At 49.2% G+C, this 16,374-nt stretch overlaps 1 protein-coding gene across 1 annotated transcript; it reads left to right on the top strand.

Moving 5' to 3' along the window:
• The first annotated feature begins 1,261 nt into the window (after positions 1 to 1,261).
• TMEM222 (transmembrane protein 222) lies at positions 1,262 to 9,683 on the top strand. The gene is made up of 6 exons (XM_074217993.1): positions 1,262 to 1,467; positions 4,759 to 4,843; positions 6,864 to 6,895; positions 7,657 to 7,753; positions 7,841 to 7,971; positions 9,596 to 9,683. The coding sequence occupies exons 1-6, from the start codon at positions 1,262 to 1,264 to the stop codon at positions 9,681 to 9,683; spliced, it is 639 nt and encodes a 212-aa protein (XP_074074094.1).
• The last annotated feature ends 6,691 nt before the right edge of the window (positions 9,684 to 16,374 follow it).

The following is a 16,374-nucleotide window of genomic DNA, read 5'->3' as shown; positions in this document are numbered from 1 at the left end:
GAGTTGGAGAAGGAAATGACAAACCATTCCAGTATCTTTGCCATGGGGTCTCAAAGAGTTGGACTAGACTGATCAACAATAGCATTTATTATGTACTTACCATGGACCAGGAAGAAGCAAAAGACTGTCCTGGAGGAGCTAAAAGTCCAATTCTTTTTTTTTGTTTGTTTGTTTGATTTTTGCAAGGCAATGGGTTTAAGAGACTTGCCCATGGTTATATATGTAGAGTCTATATTAAATTGCTTTCTGTAAGGAGTATGGGGGATGGAAAAGGGATGAGAAAGATGGAAAACTCAACCTTGCAAAAAAAAATCGTTGAAAACTACTGTTGCATGTAGTTGGAAAAATAAATATTTTTTTTTCTAAATACATTCTAGTAGTTACTAGGGAAAGGGAATGGAATCCACTGTTTACTCTTTTTTTTTTTAAAATTTTCAAGGCAATGGGGTTAAGTGGCTTGCCCAAGGCCACACAGCTAGGTGATTATGAAGTGTCTGAGGCTGGATTTGAACTCAGGTACTCCGACTCCAGGGCCCGGGCGCTATCCGCCTTGCTGCTCCGGCTGTTTATTCTCAAGAAGCTTCCATTCTGTGGGTGGATCCAAGGCTCCAAGGATCTAACAAGCTGCGGTGCCCTCTGGATGGGTAAGGAGGGGGCAAGGCCTCTAGGTCCAAACCTGGGGGGGGGGAGGAGGAGGAGGAGGAGGAGGAGGAGGAGGAGGAGGAGGAGGAGGAGGAGGAGGAGGAGGAGGAGGAGGAGGAGGCGGCGGCGGCATCACACCAGCCCCGTGGCTCGCAGGCTGCCAAGTTGGATGGATGGAGCGGGCTGGTGCCAGGCTGGGGCAGGGGGCAAGGAGGAGCAGCTGAGGGGGCGCCCCCTGACAGTCATTCTCTCCTTAGATCTTCACAGCGGTCCTGGGGGAGGGGGAAGTGCCTGCGGTTAGATTCGAACTCAAGGCCACACGCTAACCGCTGTGTAGGAGGAGGAAGGAAATGAGGAGGAGGAGGCGAGACGCCGGCGGGGCTCCCCCAAGCCGAGCTTTGCTTTGCCCACCGGCAACAGGGAGCCGAGGAAGCGCCTGGAGCGGACCCCCGCGGCCAGCAAGCGGCGCGGAGACTGCGCTTGCGCGCTGCTATGCCCCGGCCGCCTCCGGCCTAGGCCCCCCAGAGGCGAGGCCGCTGTTCCGGGGGGACGGTTACGGGAGCGCGCAGGAAGTGACGCAGCCCAGAGCGGCTCCGGGCGGCCGGACGTAGGGAGAGCCATGGCAGAGGCGGAAGCGGAAGGATGCTCCCTGCTGCTGCCGCCAATGCCCCCTCAGGGGATGGCGGAAGTGGAGGCGGCTGACGAGGCGGGCATGAAGCAGTTCCGAGGAGGCGGCGGCGGCGGCGGCGGCGGGGTCGCGGGCATGGACGTGGAGCGGAGCCGCTTCCCGCACTGCGTGGTCTGGACGCCCATTCCCTTGCTCACGTGAGTGTCCGACCCGCTGGGGCCCTCCCCGCCCCCAGGCCTCCTCCGGCCCGCGCCGGGCCCCGCCCTCACCACCCTCATGGCCCCGCCCCACCCTCATGGTCCCGCCCCCTTCCTCATAGCCCCGCCCCGCCACCCTCATGGGCCCGCGAGAGGAGCTCCTGCGCGCGGCCCCTCCCACCCGCCGCCTCCAGCTCTCGGCCCCGCCCCCTGAGCGCTCCGCCAGTCCGGCCCCTCCCCCAGCTCCGCCCCCCTCCGCCTCTCAGCCACTAGCGAGGCCTGGCCCCGCCCCCAGCTCCTCCCCCTTCCGGGTCTCCTAGGCCCCTCCGAGCCTTGCCCCTGCCCTTGGCCGTGATAAAAGGGCTGCCTTGTGTATCTGCCACACGCGGATAATCAGGCCCCCGCCTGGGGTGAGGAGAGATGAGGGGGTGCTGGGCCAGGGCACCGGCTCCTCCTCCTCCAGTTTGCATCCTGCTGCTCCCTGACTATACCCACCCCCAGGCCCCACCTCCTGCCAGCTGCTCTAGTCCCTGCATTCTCCATTTTGGTTTGTTTTTAGTTTTTTCAGGGCAATGGGGTTAAGTGGCTTGCCCAAGGCCACACAGCTAGGTAATTAAGTGTCTGAGGTTGGATTTGAACTCAGGTCCTCCTGACTCCAGGGTCGATGCTCTATCCACTGCGCCACCTAGCCGCCCCCATTGTCTCTTTTGAACTTCTTTCTTGGAGCCTCCCATCCATAAGCGCATGTCTGTGGCCCCCACCTCCATTTAGGCCTTCCCATTCCTTGGGTCCCTTTGGGATCCAGAATCTTAGCCTGGACATGGGAAGGAGCAACTATACCATCACTCCCTTCCCTACCAGAAAGTGGGAGATTTGGGACTATACCTTCCAAATGAGCATCTCCTTGAGGGGAGACACCCACTATTTTTGTCTTCTGTGAATCTCTAACTCTAGGGACCCTTTCCCTTTCTCCTCATCAACCCAAACTTCCAGGTCCTTTTTCCCTATTCCATTTTCAATCTTTGCCTGAGGCTAACCCACCAGAGATGCCCTGGAGTGGAACTCAGGAGACTTCTGGTTTAGATAAAGCTCTTCTACTTTCCTTTTCTGAGCTTCATGGAGAGGGATAAGCTCCTTGAAGTCTTAAAATTCTTTCCAACTGAGATGCTGTAAGTTTGGAGAACCTGCCCACTCCCTTGTGCAAGCCTTCATCCAATCTTACCTTTGATTCCTGCTGAAAGAGAATCCAAAAATGTGATGAGATGCCTCAGGAAGAAGGATGCTCTTCAGCGAAGGTCTTCAAGCAAAGGTGGAATGGGGGTTAATTTTTCAATATATCAGAAAAGGGATTCTTTGGTTAGATGGACTTCAATGACTTTGGAAAGTTCCTTCTAACTCGGAGATATCAGGAAGACCTGGGTTCCAATTCGGTCATAGATGCTACCTGTGTGACCATTTCCCTTTTTACTCTTAACATGCCATCTCTCTGGTCATATGGTGTTGACAAAGGTGAGAATGCATAGACATGGTTCTCAGAACCATGAATCGATCAGTCTGGCTAGACTCCCGACTCTATTTGGAAGAATAACTGACTGGCAAGTTTCACAATGCTATTGTGGAAGGCTTTCCTGAAAACCTGGCCAAGGCATGTAGGGAGAGGGCATCTATTGGATGTGTTTGGGCAAGGGAATGATGGGACAAAGCTCAGTGAGCAAGTGTTTTAAAGTCTACAAAGTCACATGGTGAACTCATCTGCATCTTTATTTCAGTGACCATCTCTTTGCCAATGACTTTCAGATCTCTGTGTCTAGTCCTAGACTCTCAGGGCTCTGGGCCCACATTCTAAACTACTTAGTGGATGGATTGGCCCACGGACATCTCAACATGTTCAAACCTATTCACAACATCATTAGCTATACTCCCAAGGGGCAGCTAGGTGGCGCAGTGGATAGAGCACCGGCCCTGGAGTCAGGAGTAACTGAGTTCAAATGTGGCATCAGACACTTAATAATTACCTAGCTGTGTGGCCTTGGGCAAGCCACTTAACCCCCTTTGCCTTGAAAAAAACCTAAAAAAACCCAACTATACTCCCAAACACCCCTCTCCCATTACTCTTGAGGATACTACAGTCTTTCCAATCTCTAGGCTCCCAACCTCAGTGTCATCCTTGATGTCTTGCTTTCGCTCATCCTACTCAGCCAAATCAGTCTCCATATCTTAGCTTTTCTGTCCCACATGATTCTCCCCTCAGCTCCAGCCTCAGTACCCTGCACCTGGACTATTGCAGTTGCCTCCTGTCGATCTCCCTACTTTAATCAATCTTCCAAATAAAAATCAAAGTACATTTGTGAACATATCATCCCCTTCTCAGCAAACTTAACTGGCACTCTGTATTACTTCTTTGGTGGTTGTTTAGCTGTGTTAGTCATATTTGCTTCTTTGTGACCCCTATTGGGGTTTTTCTGGCAGAGATATTAGAATGGTTTGCCATTTTCTTCTCCAGTTCATTTTACAGATGAGAAAACTGAGGCAAACAGGATGACATGACTTGTCCAGTGTCACACAGCTAGTAAGTGTTTGAGATTGGATTTAAACTCATGAAGATGAGTCTTCATATCTCTGCTTTACCTAATCCTCCCTACATATTATGGCCTCCCATATACTGCAGTGGTCATTTTCCTGTTCTACTTACATAGAACACAACACTTCTTATTTCTGTATCTTTGCACTGTTTGTCCCATTTCTAGAATGCACTTCTTCTCACCTTTAACTCAAGCACCACGTTCTCCAGGGAGTCTTCCTGATCCTCCCCCACAACTAGCATCCTCCCTCCCCAAACTACTGTGTCTACTCTATAAACTTACAGCTACATATGGTGTCTTCCCCTTTAGGGCAGGGACTGTTTCCCTTTGCTTTTGTACCCCAGCACTTGCCCAAGGCCTGGCCCAGGGAAGGCATATCAGAGATACTTGTTAATTGATTCTAGTTTCTTCCTAACAAACTGGTGAATTAAAGAGCACAAGTGTTATCCTCATTTTACACATGAGGAAATGGAGCCCCCCCCAAGGGGAAGTGACCTATAAGCTTCCACTTTCCCCTTCAGAATACTTTGTAAATCAATCTCTGTGGACACACAGCATCTCTCCACCCTCTCCCCCACTCCCACCCCTGTGTAGATTCTTGGAAGATCTTAATCCTTTGGCTTTTATTCCCACCCCTAACACCATGTCTTATACAGCCATGGTTGCTTAATGAATGGTTGTTGAATTGAGTTAAACCTTTGTTTTGCAGGTGGGTTTTCCCCATTATTGGCCACATGGGTATCTGTACTTCCACGGGCATCATTCGGGATTTCGCAGGCCCCTACTATGTCTCGGTGAGTCCCCAGATCTTGAGCTCTGGAAGGCACAGGGATCTACTTCTAAATCAGTGGATTGTCTTATCTTTTTATCCATCCTGACTTCATGAAACGAAGTTAGAACAAAGCTGGCAATTAGCAAATGGTGTATTGTTTCAATATTAGCACCAGCACCTCTTGTCCCAAGGACATTGTCCAGGAGAATGACAGAGGCCAGTACCATTGGGCAGTCATCTCCATTCCCTTTAGGGCTCCCTTGCAGAGAAAGCAAGAACAGGACAGGAAAACATAAAAAGATAGCCAGTGACAAGGCATTTGATGCTAAACATTAGATGCAAATAAGATACTGAGGATAATGTTCACAAACAATGATCTCTTGCATTCCTTCTCTTCCCCACCCAGCTTACAGAATTAGAATTCCAATTAACCACTCCATGTCTTACTTTTCCTTCTTCTGAAAAGTAGAGGTGACGAGATCATGGAAGGGGCACCTAGAAAATCATCCTTTAGATGTAGATTTGAGGAGAAGACTAATGTGTGACCATTCAGATCAGGAATCTCAAGGCTCCTGAGAATGACAGTCTGCATTTACCAGTGTGGGTCTAGTTTAATTAGAAGATCAAATGACATCATGTCATTGGTCACACCGCATTGACCCATGGTGTCAGCAATCAGTCAGCTTCAGTAGGGTGTTGGTGAGGGGAGGGCCATGAGAGGAGCCTTGGAAATAGCCTTTCTCTTGTCCTCTCCCCAGCTCCTTCATCAGCCAAGGGATGACCCATTCCTTGAGTGGTCATGCCAATGGATGGGCATGTGTGGTGCCAGGGATGCCCTCCAATCCTTCCTTGAATCCCTGGTTACTAGTCTTTGATTCTCAGCCAGGACATCCTTTTTTTTCCCTTGGGCACATTAGATCCTGGTAGCTCTGACTTCTGATTTCCCCACTCTTAGAAAAAAATTTTTTTTCAATTACTTGCAAGGATAGTTTTCAGCATTCATCCATTTGCAAGTTTATGAGTTCCACATTTTTCTACCACCCTCACTTCTTCCCCCTTCACCATGGCAGTAAACAATCCGATATACATTGCATTTGTACAATCATGTTTAATATATTTCCATATTAGTCTTGTTATGAAAAAGGAATTAGAACTAAAGGGGGAAAAAAACTATGAGAAAGAAAGAAAAATATAAAAGAAATTTTAAAAAGTGACTTCACCACTCTTAAAAATGTTTTCATGCAGGATTCTTTTTTGCCCTGGTTCACTAGAGATCTAACACTCAGTAGCTCCCCCTTAGACCTAGAAAAAAATCTTGGATTTCTCTAGTACAACTTCTTGCTCTTTGCAAGAAACTTCTGCAGGCCAACCAGCAGATGCTCATCTACCCTTGTCCAGACACTTCCAGGAATGTAGGCCCTACCCTTTGCAAGGCAAACCATGCCACTGTCAGAAAGGTTTGCTCTTCTTTGAACCATCCCCCAGGAACTCTAGCCTTTGAATTGTGGAAGGATTTTTGTTGCCAGCAGAGAAACACTAGGCCAAAGGAGGAAGACTACAGATCTCAGTACGGCTTCCCCCGAAGGTCCCAGAAAAACTGTCCTTGGGTCTCCTGCCGTGATTACAAATGAGTTCCCCTCTTCTTCTCTCTTGGTTCCTTACAGGCATACTTAGCTCTAGCTTCTTCATCTTTCCCAGGGCCCCTTTAGGGGAAAGGGATAGTGATCAACCTTCCCCTCTTCCCCTCAGCTCTGTACTTCAGCCTAGGCCAATTCTACTTTCTTTATGTTCTTTCTCTAGTCAGTCAATGTTAGGTGACTTAGGGAGGCACCTGAACTTTGATTCATTTAGTGTATATTTGTGCCCCATTTGTCCTCTGGGTCTTTAGCCTGACCTACCACTGTAGCACCAGGACTGGGATGTCTTCCTTCCTGATGGCCACAGGCCAGAACACTGAGCTGTTGTTTATTCCCTGAGCCAGCTGGCCCCCTCTTGGCTTTTAATGATATTTGAATGTAGGATTTTCTCTTCTCTCCCTACAGGAAGACAATATGGCCTTTGGGAAGCCTGTGAAGTAAGTTACTTAAAACTGAGGAGGCTGGTCCAGCAGGGAGGACAGAGGGGGCCTGAGGGTGTACCTGTCTCCCACAGCCATGGGCTGCCATTCTGGAGGTCACCCCGGCAGTTCTGCTAGTCCCTGGGGTTACTAGCGCTTTCCTTATCAGGAGAAGTATTGTTTCTACCCCATGGCTTTATTAAACTTGAGAGGATGGAACTACAGGAAAAGACTAGAAGTGGGCAGACAGGGCAAGCAGCTAGCAGGGAACCTGGGACCCAGGCAAAGATGATAATACCAGCTTCAGGGCCCTTGCCAGGGAGGTGGGGAGGAGTTCACATTTTCATTTTTCTATGGGGAATGTCATCCCTGCCATTGGGACCCATATGATTGGGTCCTGTTCTGTAGAGCTGGAGCCTAGCATGGCCTACCTGCCCCCAAATAAAGCTAACTTTGCTTTGGAAGGGAATTGGACTAAACTATGGACTTATAATGGTGGTTTTGGGACTTCTGGGGAGAGAATTAGCAGTCCACCTAAGGGAATCACCAAAGGATGGGCAGAGGTTTTCATCTGCCATTTCTTCAGAGTGGAATTGTGGCATTGGGTCTGTCCTGGTCCACACTGACCTTTGGAGGGGTAGATGAGGCAGGGCTGCCTTTATCTCAAAGACTCCAGGTGTGAGCCCTGAGATACGCAGTGCCTCTCTGGGCAACCTTAGTGGAGAAGAGGTCAGATAGGCCTTGGAGATACTGGAGCCCTTAGGTCCTTCTCCCCTCAGATACTGGAAACTGGATCCCTCCAAAGTGCAGGCCAGCCGGCCCAACGCCTGGGACACTGCAGTCCATGAGGCATCTGAGGAATACAAACATCGAATGGTAGGTGGGTGGGAGTGGTGGTGACGGCTCAGCCTCCTGTGCATCCCAAGGCCAGCGCCTGAGGCCTGCCATCCCTCCCTTCTACAGCACAACCTCTGCTGTGACAATTGCCATTCCCATGTGGCTCTGGCCCTGAATCTGATGCGCTACAACAACAGCACTCATTGGAACATGGTGAAGGTCTGCCTCTTCTGTCTGATCTACGGGAAGTATGTCAGGTAAGACAGGCCGGGCACCTTCAGGTCATGGCAGGCAGAGCTCTGACCTGGAAGGCTCTGGAAACCTAGTTTCTGCTGTGAATTCAGTTAGTATTGTTGGAGCTGAGTGATCCTGAAAAGTCACTTCTTCTTTGTGTCCTTGTTAGTAAAACAAGGGCAACAAGGCCTTTCCCTGTCTTCTCAGGACTGTGTTACCTCAGGGAAAATGCCATGATAATACCAACCTCAGGGGGATACTGGTCTTACCTCAGGCTGCAGTGACAGTCACGGTCTCCCTCCTACATCATATAGGAATGCATCTGAGCTCTGCCAGGGCAGAAAGGGCAAGTGGTGCTATGCCCCTGCCTCTGTCCTCACTAGTCTAGACCTGACTCTAGATAGGATTTCCAAACCCCCCAAAGGATTCTGAAGAGGCACTGACATCAGGAGGTGCAGGGCAGGGGACTTATTTGACTGTCAGGAACCTAGAAATCTGATTTTTGTTTTTTTGTTTTTTTAGGGCTTTTTTGCAAGGCAAATGGGGTTAAGTGGCTTGCCCAAGGCCACACGGCTAGGTAATTATTAAGTGTCTGAGAACGGATTTGAACCCAGGTACTCCTGACTCCAAGGCCGATGCTTTATCCACTGTGCCACCTAGCCGCCCCTAAGGAACCTAGAAATCTGAACAAATGTTGGCTTTGACCCTACTGTGGCCAGTGTGTGCATGAGATGGTTGATGTCTGAAATGAGGTGCAAAAGTATCCCTGCCAAAGAGAGCACCCAGTTGTCCATCACTTCACAGTTGATGAAAGTGCTTTCAATTCTGTAGTGCCTTGTCCAGAGTCCTGACAGGTTAGTGAGGGCAGAGGCAGGGGGAACACTCAGCTCCTGGAATTCCATGGGATCATCTGGGCACCTTGCCCCTGCCTGCCCCAGCAGAGCTCAGATCCATTCCTCTGTGACTGCGTCTCCTGTCATGGGGGTACCCAGGGACCATCACTGCTCTGAGGTAAGACCAGCCTCACTCCAGGGAGGGAGAGTCCTAGGCAAGAGAGAGGTGAGCTCACCCATGAATGTCAACCAGAGGCCTCAGCAGGCCAACCTTGGGCTAGGCCCTGAGGGCCTGACCTCCCTAGCTCACAGGCCATTGTGAGGAAGGGGAGCATGACTGGTGTACCCTTGCTTGCAGTGTGTACCTTGCTGCTGTGGCTTCCATGGGTCTTTATTAGAGACTCTTCTTAGGCATTACAACAGCAGGAGGTCCAAAGGCCCAGGTGCCTCCCTAGCTAACACTTCAAGGTCTCAGCTGAGCCAGAACTGAGGATTGGTTGGATTGACCCTGTAGAGCTCAGAACTTGGATGCACATGGTCATTCCCTCTAGAGGATGTACATGGAAGCTAAAGCCCAGCACAGGCTGCAGACACTGGCAAGGCTGGTGTCCAGGACAGTTGTGAGTTTTGACGATCAGGGGGTCGAGGAGGGCATTGAATTCCCCAAGTCTCATTTGTCTCACTTCCCATACTGTGAATAGCCTTCATCCTTTATCATAGGTCTAAAAAGCTAGATGGGACCCAGGACCAAACTAATTTGGGACCAGGGTCTTCTGTCTTTATTACCCCATTCTTCATTCTGTCTCTACTACAGTTTTGGGGCATTTGTGAAGACCTGGCTTCCCTTTGTTCTCCTCTTGGGTATCATTGTCACTACTGCCTTCGTCTTCAACCTGCGGTGATGGCTGCACCCTACAACCTGGCCCCTGAAGTTTGGAAGCCTCAGCTGGAAGGAGACTGGGCCTGACATTAACACCCTCCCTGCCCCACTCTCCCAGAGCTGGCTGCTGGACCTAGACTCCTACCTCCTTTGGTTGCAGATGCCACTCCCTCCCAAAACTATCGAAGCCTGCCTGTGAGCCAGGAGCCAGTGTTCTGAACAGCCAAAACTTCAGAGACTGAGATGATGACCCTGGAAGGGGCCAGTTACTCCTAGTGCTATTGTAATCAAACTGGGATCCTTCTCCCCCACTCTCCAGGATGGAGCGGCTATACTCTCCTCACCTTGTGGGTCCTTTCAGGATGCTCTCAGGGAAAGAGACTGGCTCTCCTTTCAAAGCCAGAATCCTTCCCTCCCCTTCCTGATCCTTCCCATTGAGCCCTGCAGCCTGGCTCAACTTGCCTCTGCCCCCATCACAGGCTTTCTGGGCCTTTCCTTCTCATCCCTGTACTCCTCTCTCTCCCCCCAACTCCTCTACATAGCCTAGATCCCTGCCTCAGGGGAGGGACAGAAGTACATAGATCCAGTTACTCTAGCTTAATTGAGGCCCAGTGTTAACCAAGATGCCCCTCCAAAGGCAGTATGACAGGGCCTGGCTTTGGGAATGGGGTGCCCTGATTTCAACACTTCTAACCTCTGGTTCCTCTTTTATGCCTGGAGTAGGTAATAAATTGTGTATAATTGAAGGGTTGGGCTAATACCTGCTAGGATAGCCAAAAAATGGAGAGGCAGATGCCCCACCTTTACCCCCACCTCAGAGTCATGGTCCCTTCCCTTGTTCAGGGCCTTCCCCTCAACTTTAGGATAGAGGATCATTAACTGCCTCTACCTCTTCCTTGTCTATTTTAGCCTGGAGGGAGATAAATAGTAGCAATTCCTAGCCCAAACAGGAGGTGCCATTTCTTTTTTTTTACAAGGCAATGGGGTTAAGTGACTGGCCCAAGATCACTTAGCTAGGTAAGTATTAAGTGTCTGAAACCTCATTTGAACTCGGGTCCTCCTGTCTCCTGCGCTGGTGCTCTAGTCTCTGCACCACCTAGCTGCCCCAATAGGTGCCCTTCTGCAGGCTAATAGTTCCTCCCCTTAACCCTGGTGGGAGGGCAGGGGGACAGAACCTCACACAGTGGGAGCCAGGTCTTGTGAGCCTTTCCTGGAAGGACATGCACTAGGGAGACTTCCTCTCTGTGGCAACTCTCAATGTAATTGCCCCTTTTCTTGTTATGTGATTGGGAACTGACCCCTCCAGTCCTTGACTACTGGGTCCCTAGCCCTCTAAAGGGTAACCAAGCTCTGATAGAAAGGGGGTTCACCAGGCAGGGCCAGTGAAGAGACTGGACTTCAAGAGGTCTGAGCCCTCCTGGGTTTGGAGCCAGAGACCTGGACCACCAGAGCAGTCTCCTCATTCCTGGGATGTGATCAGCCCATTTCCAGGAAGGGTGAAGATTGCAAAGGAATCCCTGGAGCATCTTGCACTCATTCTTAAAAGCAGAGGACACTCCTCCCCTTCATGTACTCCTAGCTTTAGCCCTAATGTGGAGTGGGGGTTGGGGAGGGCTGAGGTCTGTCTGGGAAAGGAGAGGGGAGTGGGTTAGCTTTTGAATTTGGTCCCATCCTGGGGAAGATCATAGAATCTGAATTGGAAGCATAGTGTTTTCTTTATAACCACAACAAGGGTTCCTCTAGCCTCTGCCTGAGCACTTCTACTGACAGTTCACTGCCTCCTGAGACCGGTCCTCCTAATTTAGACAGTTGTTATTTGGTGCAAAAGCCCAGATCGTTGCTAGAGACAGTTGGCCTCTGAGCCTATCTAGTCACACGTCTTGGAACATCCTGTGTGAGCCAGGGTTTGTCACTTCTCAGTGGCCCAGACACCTCAAAAAGAGAAGGGGCTTCCTATTGAAATTGCAAGTCCAGCCTCTATGATTTCCTTGTTAATAGGAACCTTGCTGCTCCATCTTCCCTCCATAGCCAAACCAAATATGTCTAAACCTCCAACGTGACAGCCCTTTGAATCCTTGACCTGTCGCATTCTCAAGTCTTCAGGCTACAAACAGCCTGCAGACAATCCTCCTCCAATAGCATGCTTCCCTGGTCAAAACTGACTCTCATGACCCTGGCTGCTGCTTTGTGCACAGCTTGGGAGTCCCAGAATGTGAGACCCAGAACAAGTTGTAGAACAGGGTCTGGTCAGTTCCCAGCATTAGGCCTGGTGAATCGAAGGGCCAGGAATAGAAGCTTGAGCTGACATACACCTAACTATTGGGAAGACCCAAGACTTAACCAGGGTTGGGAGCACAGTCTCTGCATCCTCCAGGACATACCTCTGAGCTCAGGCAGCTAAGGATCTATGGAATGAGTAGGTCCTATAGGTCTTATAGCCTAGTTTGGACCAACTGTCACAAGGAAGTTCGTAATGCGAGTGGTAAATTAATCTCTACAATATAGTCATTGACCATAGACATTTAGGAGGACATGATCATCTGGGAAGACCTGGGGGCTTGCAGGTCTTAGCTGAATCCTGAAAAATATGTCGAATTTTTAGACAGGAAGAGAAACAGATTTGGGTTAATAGAAGTGAAAGGGACATTCAAGATGCTAGTGAGAGCAAAATGGGAGAGGCAAGAGAATGAAAGGTGTACTACTCTTTGAGGACATGGTGAAGCTGGTTTAACTGCAACAGAAGCCAGAAAAACAGATTAGAGCTAGCTCTATTTAAATTGTCAATCCATTTGAAAAAAGTAATGCTCTTGCCTGGGTGACTGAGAAAATCATTTCTCTCACCAGTTTCCTACTCTGTAAAATGAAGGGATTGGCCCATATGACCTTTTAGATTTCTTCCAGCAATAAGTTCTAAGAATCTATGATTGAGCTGCTTTATGAGGCTGTAAGCTCCCCATCACTAGAAATATCTCAGCAGAGACTACGAGGGATTGAAGGAGAGGCTGGTGAGGCTGCTGTTGAAATAATCCAGATGAGGGAGGGTGCCAAAGGAATGCAGTGAAACACGGGTTGGACATTAGGCAGGACATAACGTGTTTAAGCATGTTGGTGAACATGGACTAAAGACAAGCCCAAGAGATGACTGATCAAAGGCACCTGAAATGTTTAGCCAGACTTGGTGTGGTGAGGGTGTGATCCCTGCCATAAAATACCTGAAGGGCTGTTCCAGAGAAGGATCAGATTTATTCTGTTTGTTCTGGGTGGAGAACTAGGGGTAAAGTGAAGCAAATGAGGGCTTAATGTAAGAAAAAAAAAATGACAATTATATTGTTCAGTCTTACTTCAGTCACGTCTGATCTTTGTGACTCCATTTGAGGTTTTTGTGGCAAAGATTGGAGTGGTTTGCCATTTCCTTCTCCAGTTCATTTGACAGATGAGAAAATAGGGTTAAATGTCTTTCCTAGGATCATGCAACTAGTGTCAGTCATGATTTGAACTCAAGAAGATGAATTTCCCTGACTCCAGGTCTAGCACTATCTACTCCACCTTCTCTCTGCACCCCCCCCCACTTTATTTCCTGGTTTTGCAAGGAATTGGGGTTAAGTGACTTGCCCAACATCACACAGCTAGGTAATTGTCCAAGTTTGGATTTGAACTCAGGTCCTCCTGATACTAGAGTCGGTGCTCTATGCACTGCACCACCTAACCGTCCCTGACTCCCTTCCCCTTCTTAATAAGCTGTCCAAAAATGATAGTGAGCTCCCATCGCTGGAGGTCTTCAAGGGGAGGTTTAATGACCACTTGATATCATAGTTCCTGCTAATATACAAGTCAAATTCGATGACTTCTAAAGCCCCTTCTCACCCCAACATCCTGCCAGATGGGAAGAAAAAGGAACAGAGGTTGAGTTCTGTTTTAGGTTTGTGATGTTTTTTGTCCTTTCCAAAGAAGACCATGACATCAGGGAAGTGATTCCATGGCAAGGACATAAATTGGATTTGAGTGGGGGGTGGGAGGGAGGAATGCTGTGCTAAGTCACCAGTCTCACTTTATTACTTCAAAGTAAAGTGATAATAAAACTTTTGCTTTGGTTGACTGCCCTTTGTAGTATTAAAGATCTCCATGGAGAGAAAAATCCATTGCACCTAAATTTCCCTTTCTCCTTGTCCCACTACCTTTGAGAGGGAAACGACGTCAATCGGGGCTCCTTTAGAAGGAAACATTGTGTCAGGTGGTGTGGTCCTTACCTAGCTATGCCGTGCCCACTGTGATAAGAGGCTATCGGAGGCATTGGGAGTGGGCGTAGTGCCAGTCAAGTCTGATACCAGAAAAACCAGACAGCTTCGGGGCAACCTCTTGTGGCAATGATGGGAACTGCAAACAGGTGGGTTCAGTAAAATCAATTTTAAGTTGAACACCTTCCTAGAGCTTATTTACATCCTCTCGTTTTTTTTTAGGTTTTTGCAAGGCAAATGGGGTTAAGTGGCTTGCCCCAGGCCACATGGCTAGGTAATTATTAAGTGTCTGATGGCGGATTTGAACCCAGGTACTCCTGACTCCAAGGCCAGTGCTTTATCCACTATACCACCTAGCCGCCCCATTCTCTCATTTTTGAAGTGAGGAAACTGAGGCCTAGAAGAAAGTAATGATTTGCACATTGTCATGTAGGCAGTGACTGAGTCAGGACTAGACCCACAAATCCTGTTGCCCCAAATTATTGCTCTTTTTGTGGTCTCCCTTACATTTCTTCAGTCGTATTCAACTTTCTGAGGCACTATTTGGGTTTTTCTTGGCAAAGATACAAGAGTGGTTTGCCATTTCCTTCTCCAGCTCATTTTACAGATGAGGAAACTGGGGCAAACAAGGTGAAATGATTTGCCCAGAGTCACATGGCTAGACATGTCTGAGGCCAGATTGAAACTCAAGAAGATGAGTCTTCCTGACTTCATGGGTAGCATTCCAGTATCTCCATCCTAGAGGAGTTTCCCCTACCAAGTGGAACCTCCATCCTACCTTGAAACACAACTGCTTCTTATAAGAAGCTATCACTGGGTATATTGGGGTAAGCTAAGGTCAATTGAGTCTCTCTGAGGGAATTCCAATCTATCAGGGAGACAGAAGGATTTAGAGGGGAGTGGGGGGAAAGAGAGCTACCTTGCTTGATGTTCTAGTCTCTTCTCCAGTCTTTGAGGAGGCACTTAATAATCACTTAAGGGAGATACAAACCTTTACCAAGTCTGACTTTCCTTCCAGTGGAGTGGGCAGGGCCGGGCAAGGTCTTCCCATAAGTCACTAAGACCCAGAAAAATGAAGTGAATTCCTCAGTAAGTAGACATTAAGTCTGAGGACTGGAGCTAGGATCCACGTGTCTGAATTTGGGGCTCCAGACCTTGGTGCCCCACTTAGTCAGAGAGCAGAGGTTCTCTGGGGAGCAAAGAGTCCAGGCTGGGCAGGGACAAGCTCCAGGCCCGGTTTTGCAGCAGACTCTGTAGGTGTTTCCTCCTCCCCAGGTTGAGTCAGCTTTAGAACTTTAGTCGCTCCTTCTCTGACTGTGATCTGGCTGCTCGGCTTGCTCTGGCCAACACAACAGAGGAATTGGGGTCACCTCAACACCAAGATTCCCAGCCTGGAATCCCAACAGGTAATGTCCCTCAGGGCCAGAGGGGACCTCCAATAGAGAGACTGTGCTCCTCTTTGGGCAGGGCACAGGTGGGGACTATCTTCTGTGGCTGTCCCAGGGCCTCCACAAACTATGGGGTGCCTCTTCTGTCCCTCTCCCAAAACTACCAGTGATGGATCTTGGTGTGTGCATGTGGGGGGCTGAATGTGTGTGTGTCTGGGGACTGGGACTGACTGCCAGACAGACAGATGTGTCTGGAGCTTCTGTCCTGGAGACTTTGCAGAAGAGTGGGAATGCCTGAATTTTTTTCTTTTTTTTCCCTGCCTTCTCTGAAGAGGGATCAGAGTAGGAGAGGGTATTGGGGATGGGGAACCCACCTTCCTTTTCCTTTTCCCATGGCACCAGCCAGGCCTGGGGTCATAACTTTCCCCAACACATACTTTCACACACAGGTGGCACCAGCACTCTTCTGGCTGGTGTGTCCTAACCTATATAATCCAGGGATATGCCACAAACAAGGGTGTACAATACAGTCCAGGCAATATGCAGAGATCGTGCCAGCCAACCTTCCCACAGAGGTCCAGATCCTGTATACACACCAAATACGGGACCACACAAAGTCAGGCCATCTCACAGATTCACAGCATACCATACCCGAGAGTCTATGAGTATCTTGGAGAGACACAGAAAATCCACATAATAGACATAGACACATGGGTATACGACCCTGAAGATGAAAAGTAGACACAAACAACCCAAACAGTACAGTCCACTATGCACACAGACCAGGGCTAGTCTGGTCCAGAGGATCTTCCCCAGCCTCCCATCCTGCTTGGATCCATGGCATTTGGCTCTCCCCTGGGTTCCCTGTCTCCTAGGTACAATTCCAGTGTGTCTGATTATCTGTGTGATCCAGAAAACAATAAACAATACCTGAGCTTCTGGGGTCTGCCTGTCTTAGTTTCCTAGGTGTTCCTACCCCAACCCCTTCGAGCATTTTATCATCCTTTATTCCTAACCCCACCCTCTTCTTTTTAAAGAAACCTTCTATCTCCCTCAACCTCACCATCTGAAAGTTTTGGTGTGCCCGAGA

This window comes from Macrotis lagotis, chromosome 1 (assembly GCF_037893015.1).
Source record: "Macrotis lagotis isolate mMagLag1 chromosome 1, bilby.v1.9.chrom.fasta, whole genome shotgun sequence".
In the NCBI taxonomy this organism is placed as follows: Eukaryota; Metazoa; Chordata; class Mammalia; order Peramelemorphia; family Peramelidae; genus Macrotis; species Macrotis lagotis.
This window is presented reverse-complemented; position numbering and strand designations above follow the sequence as displayed.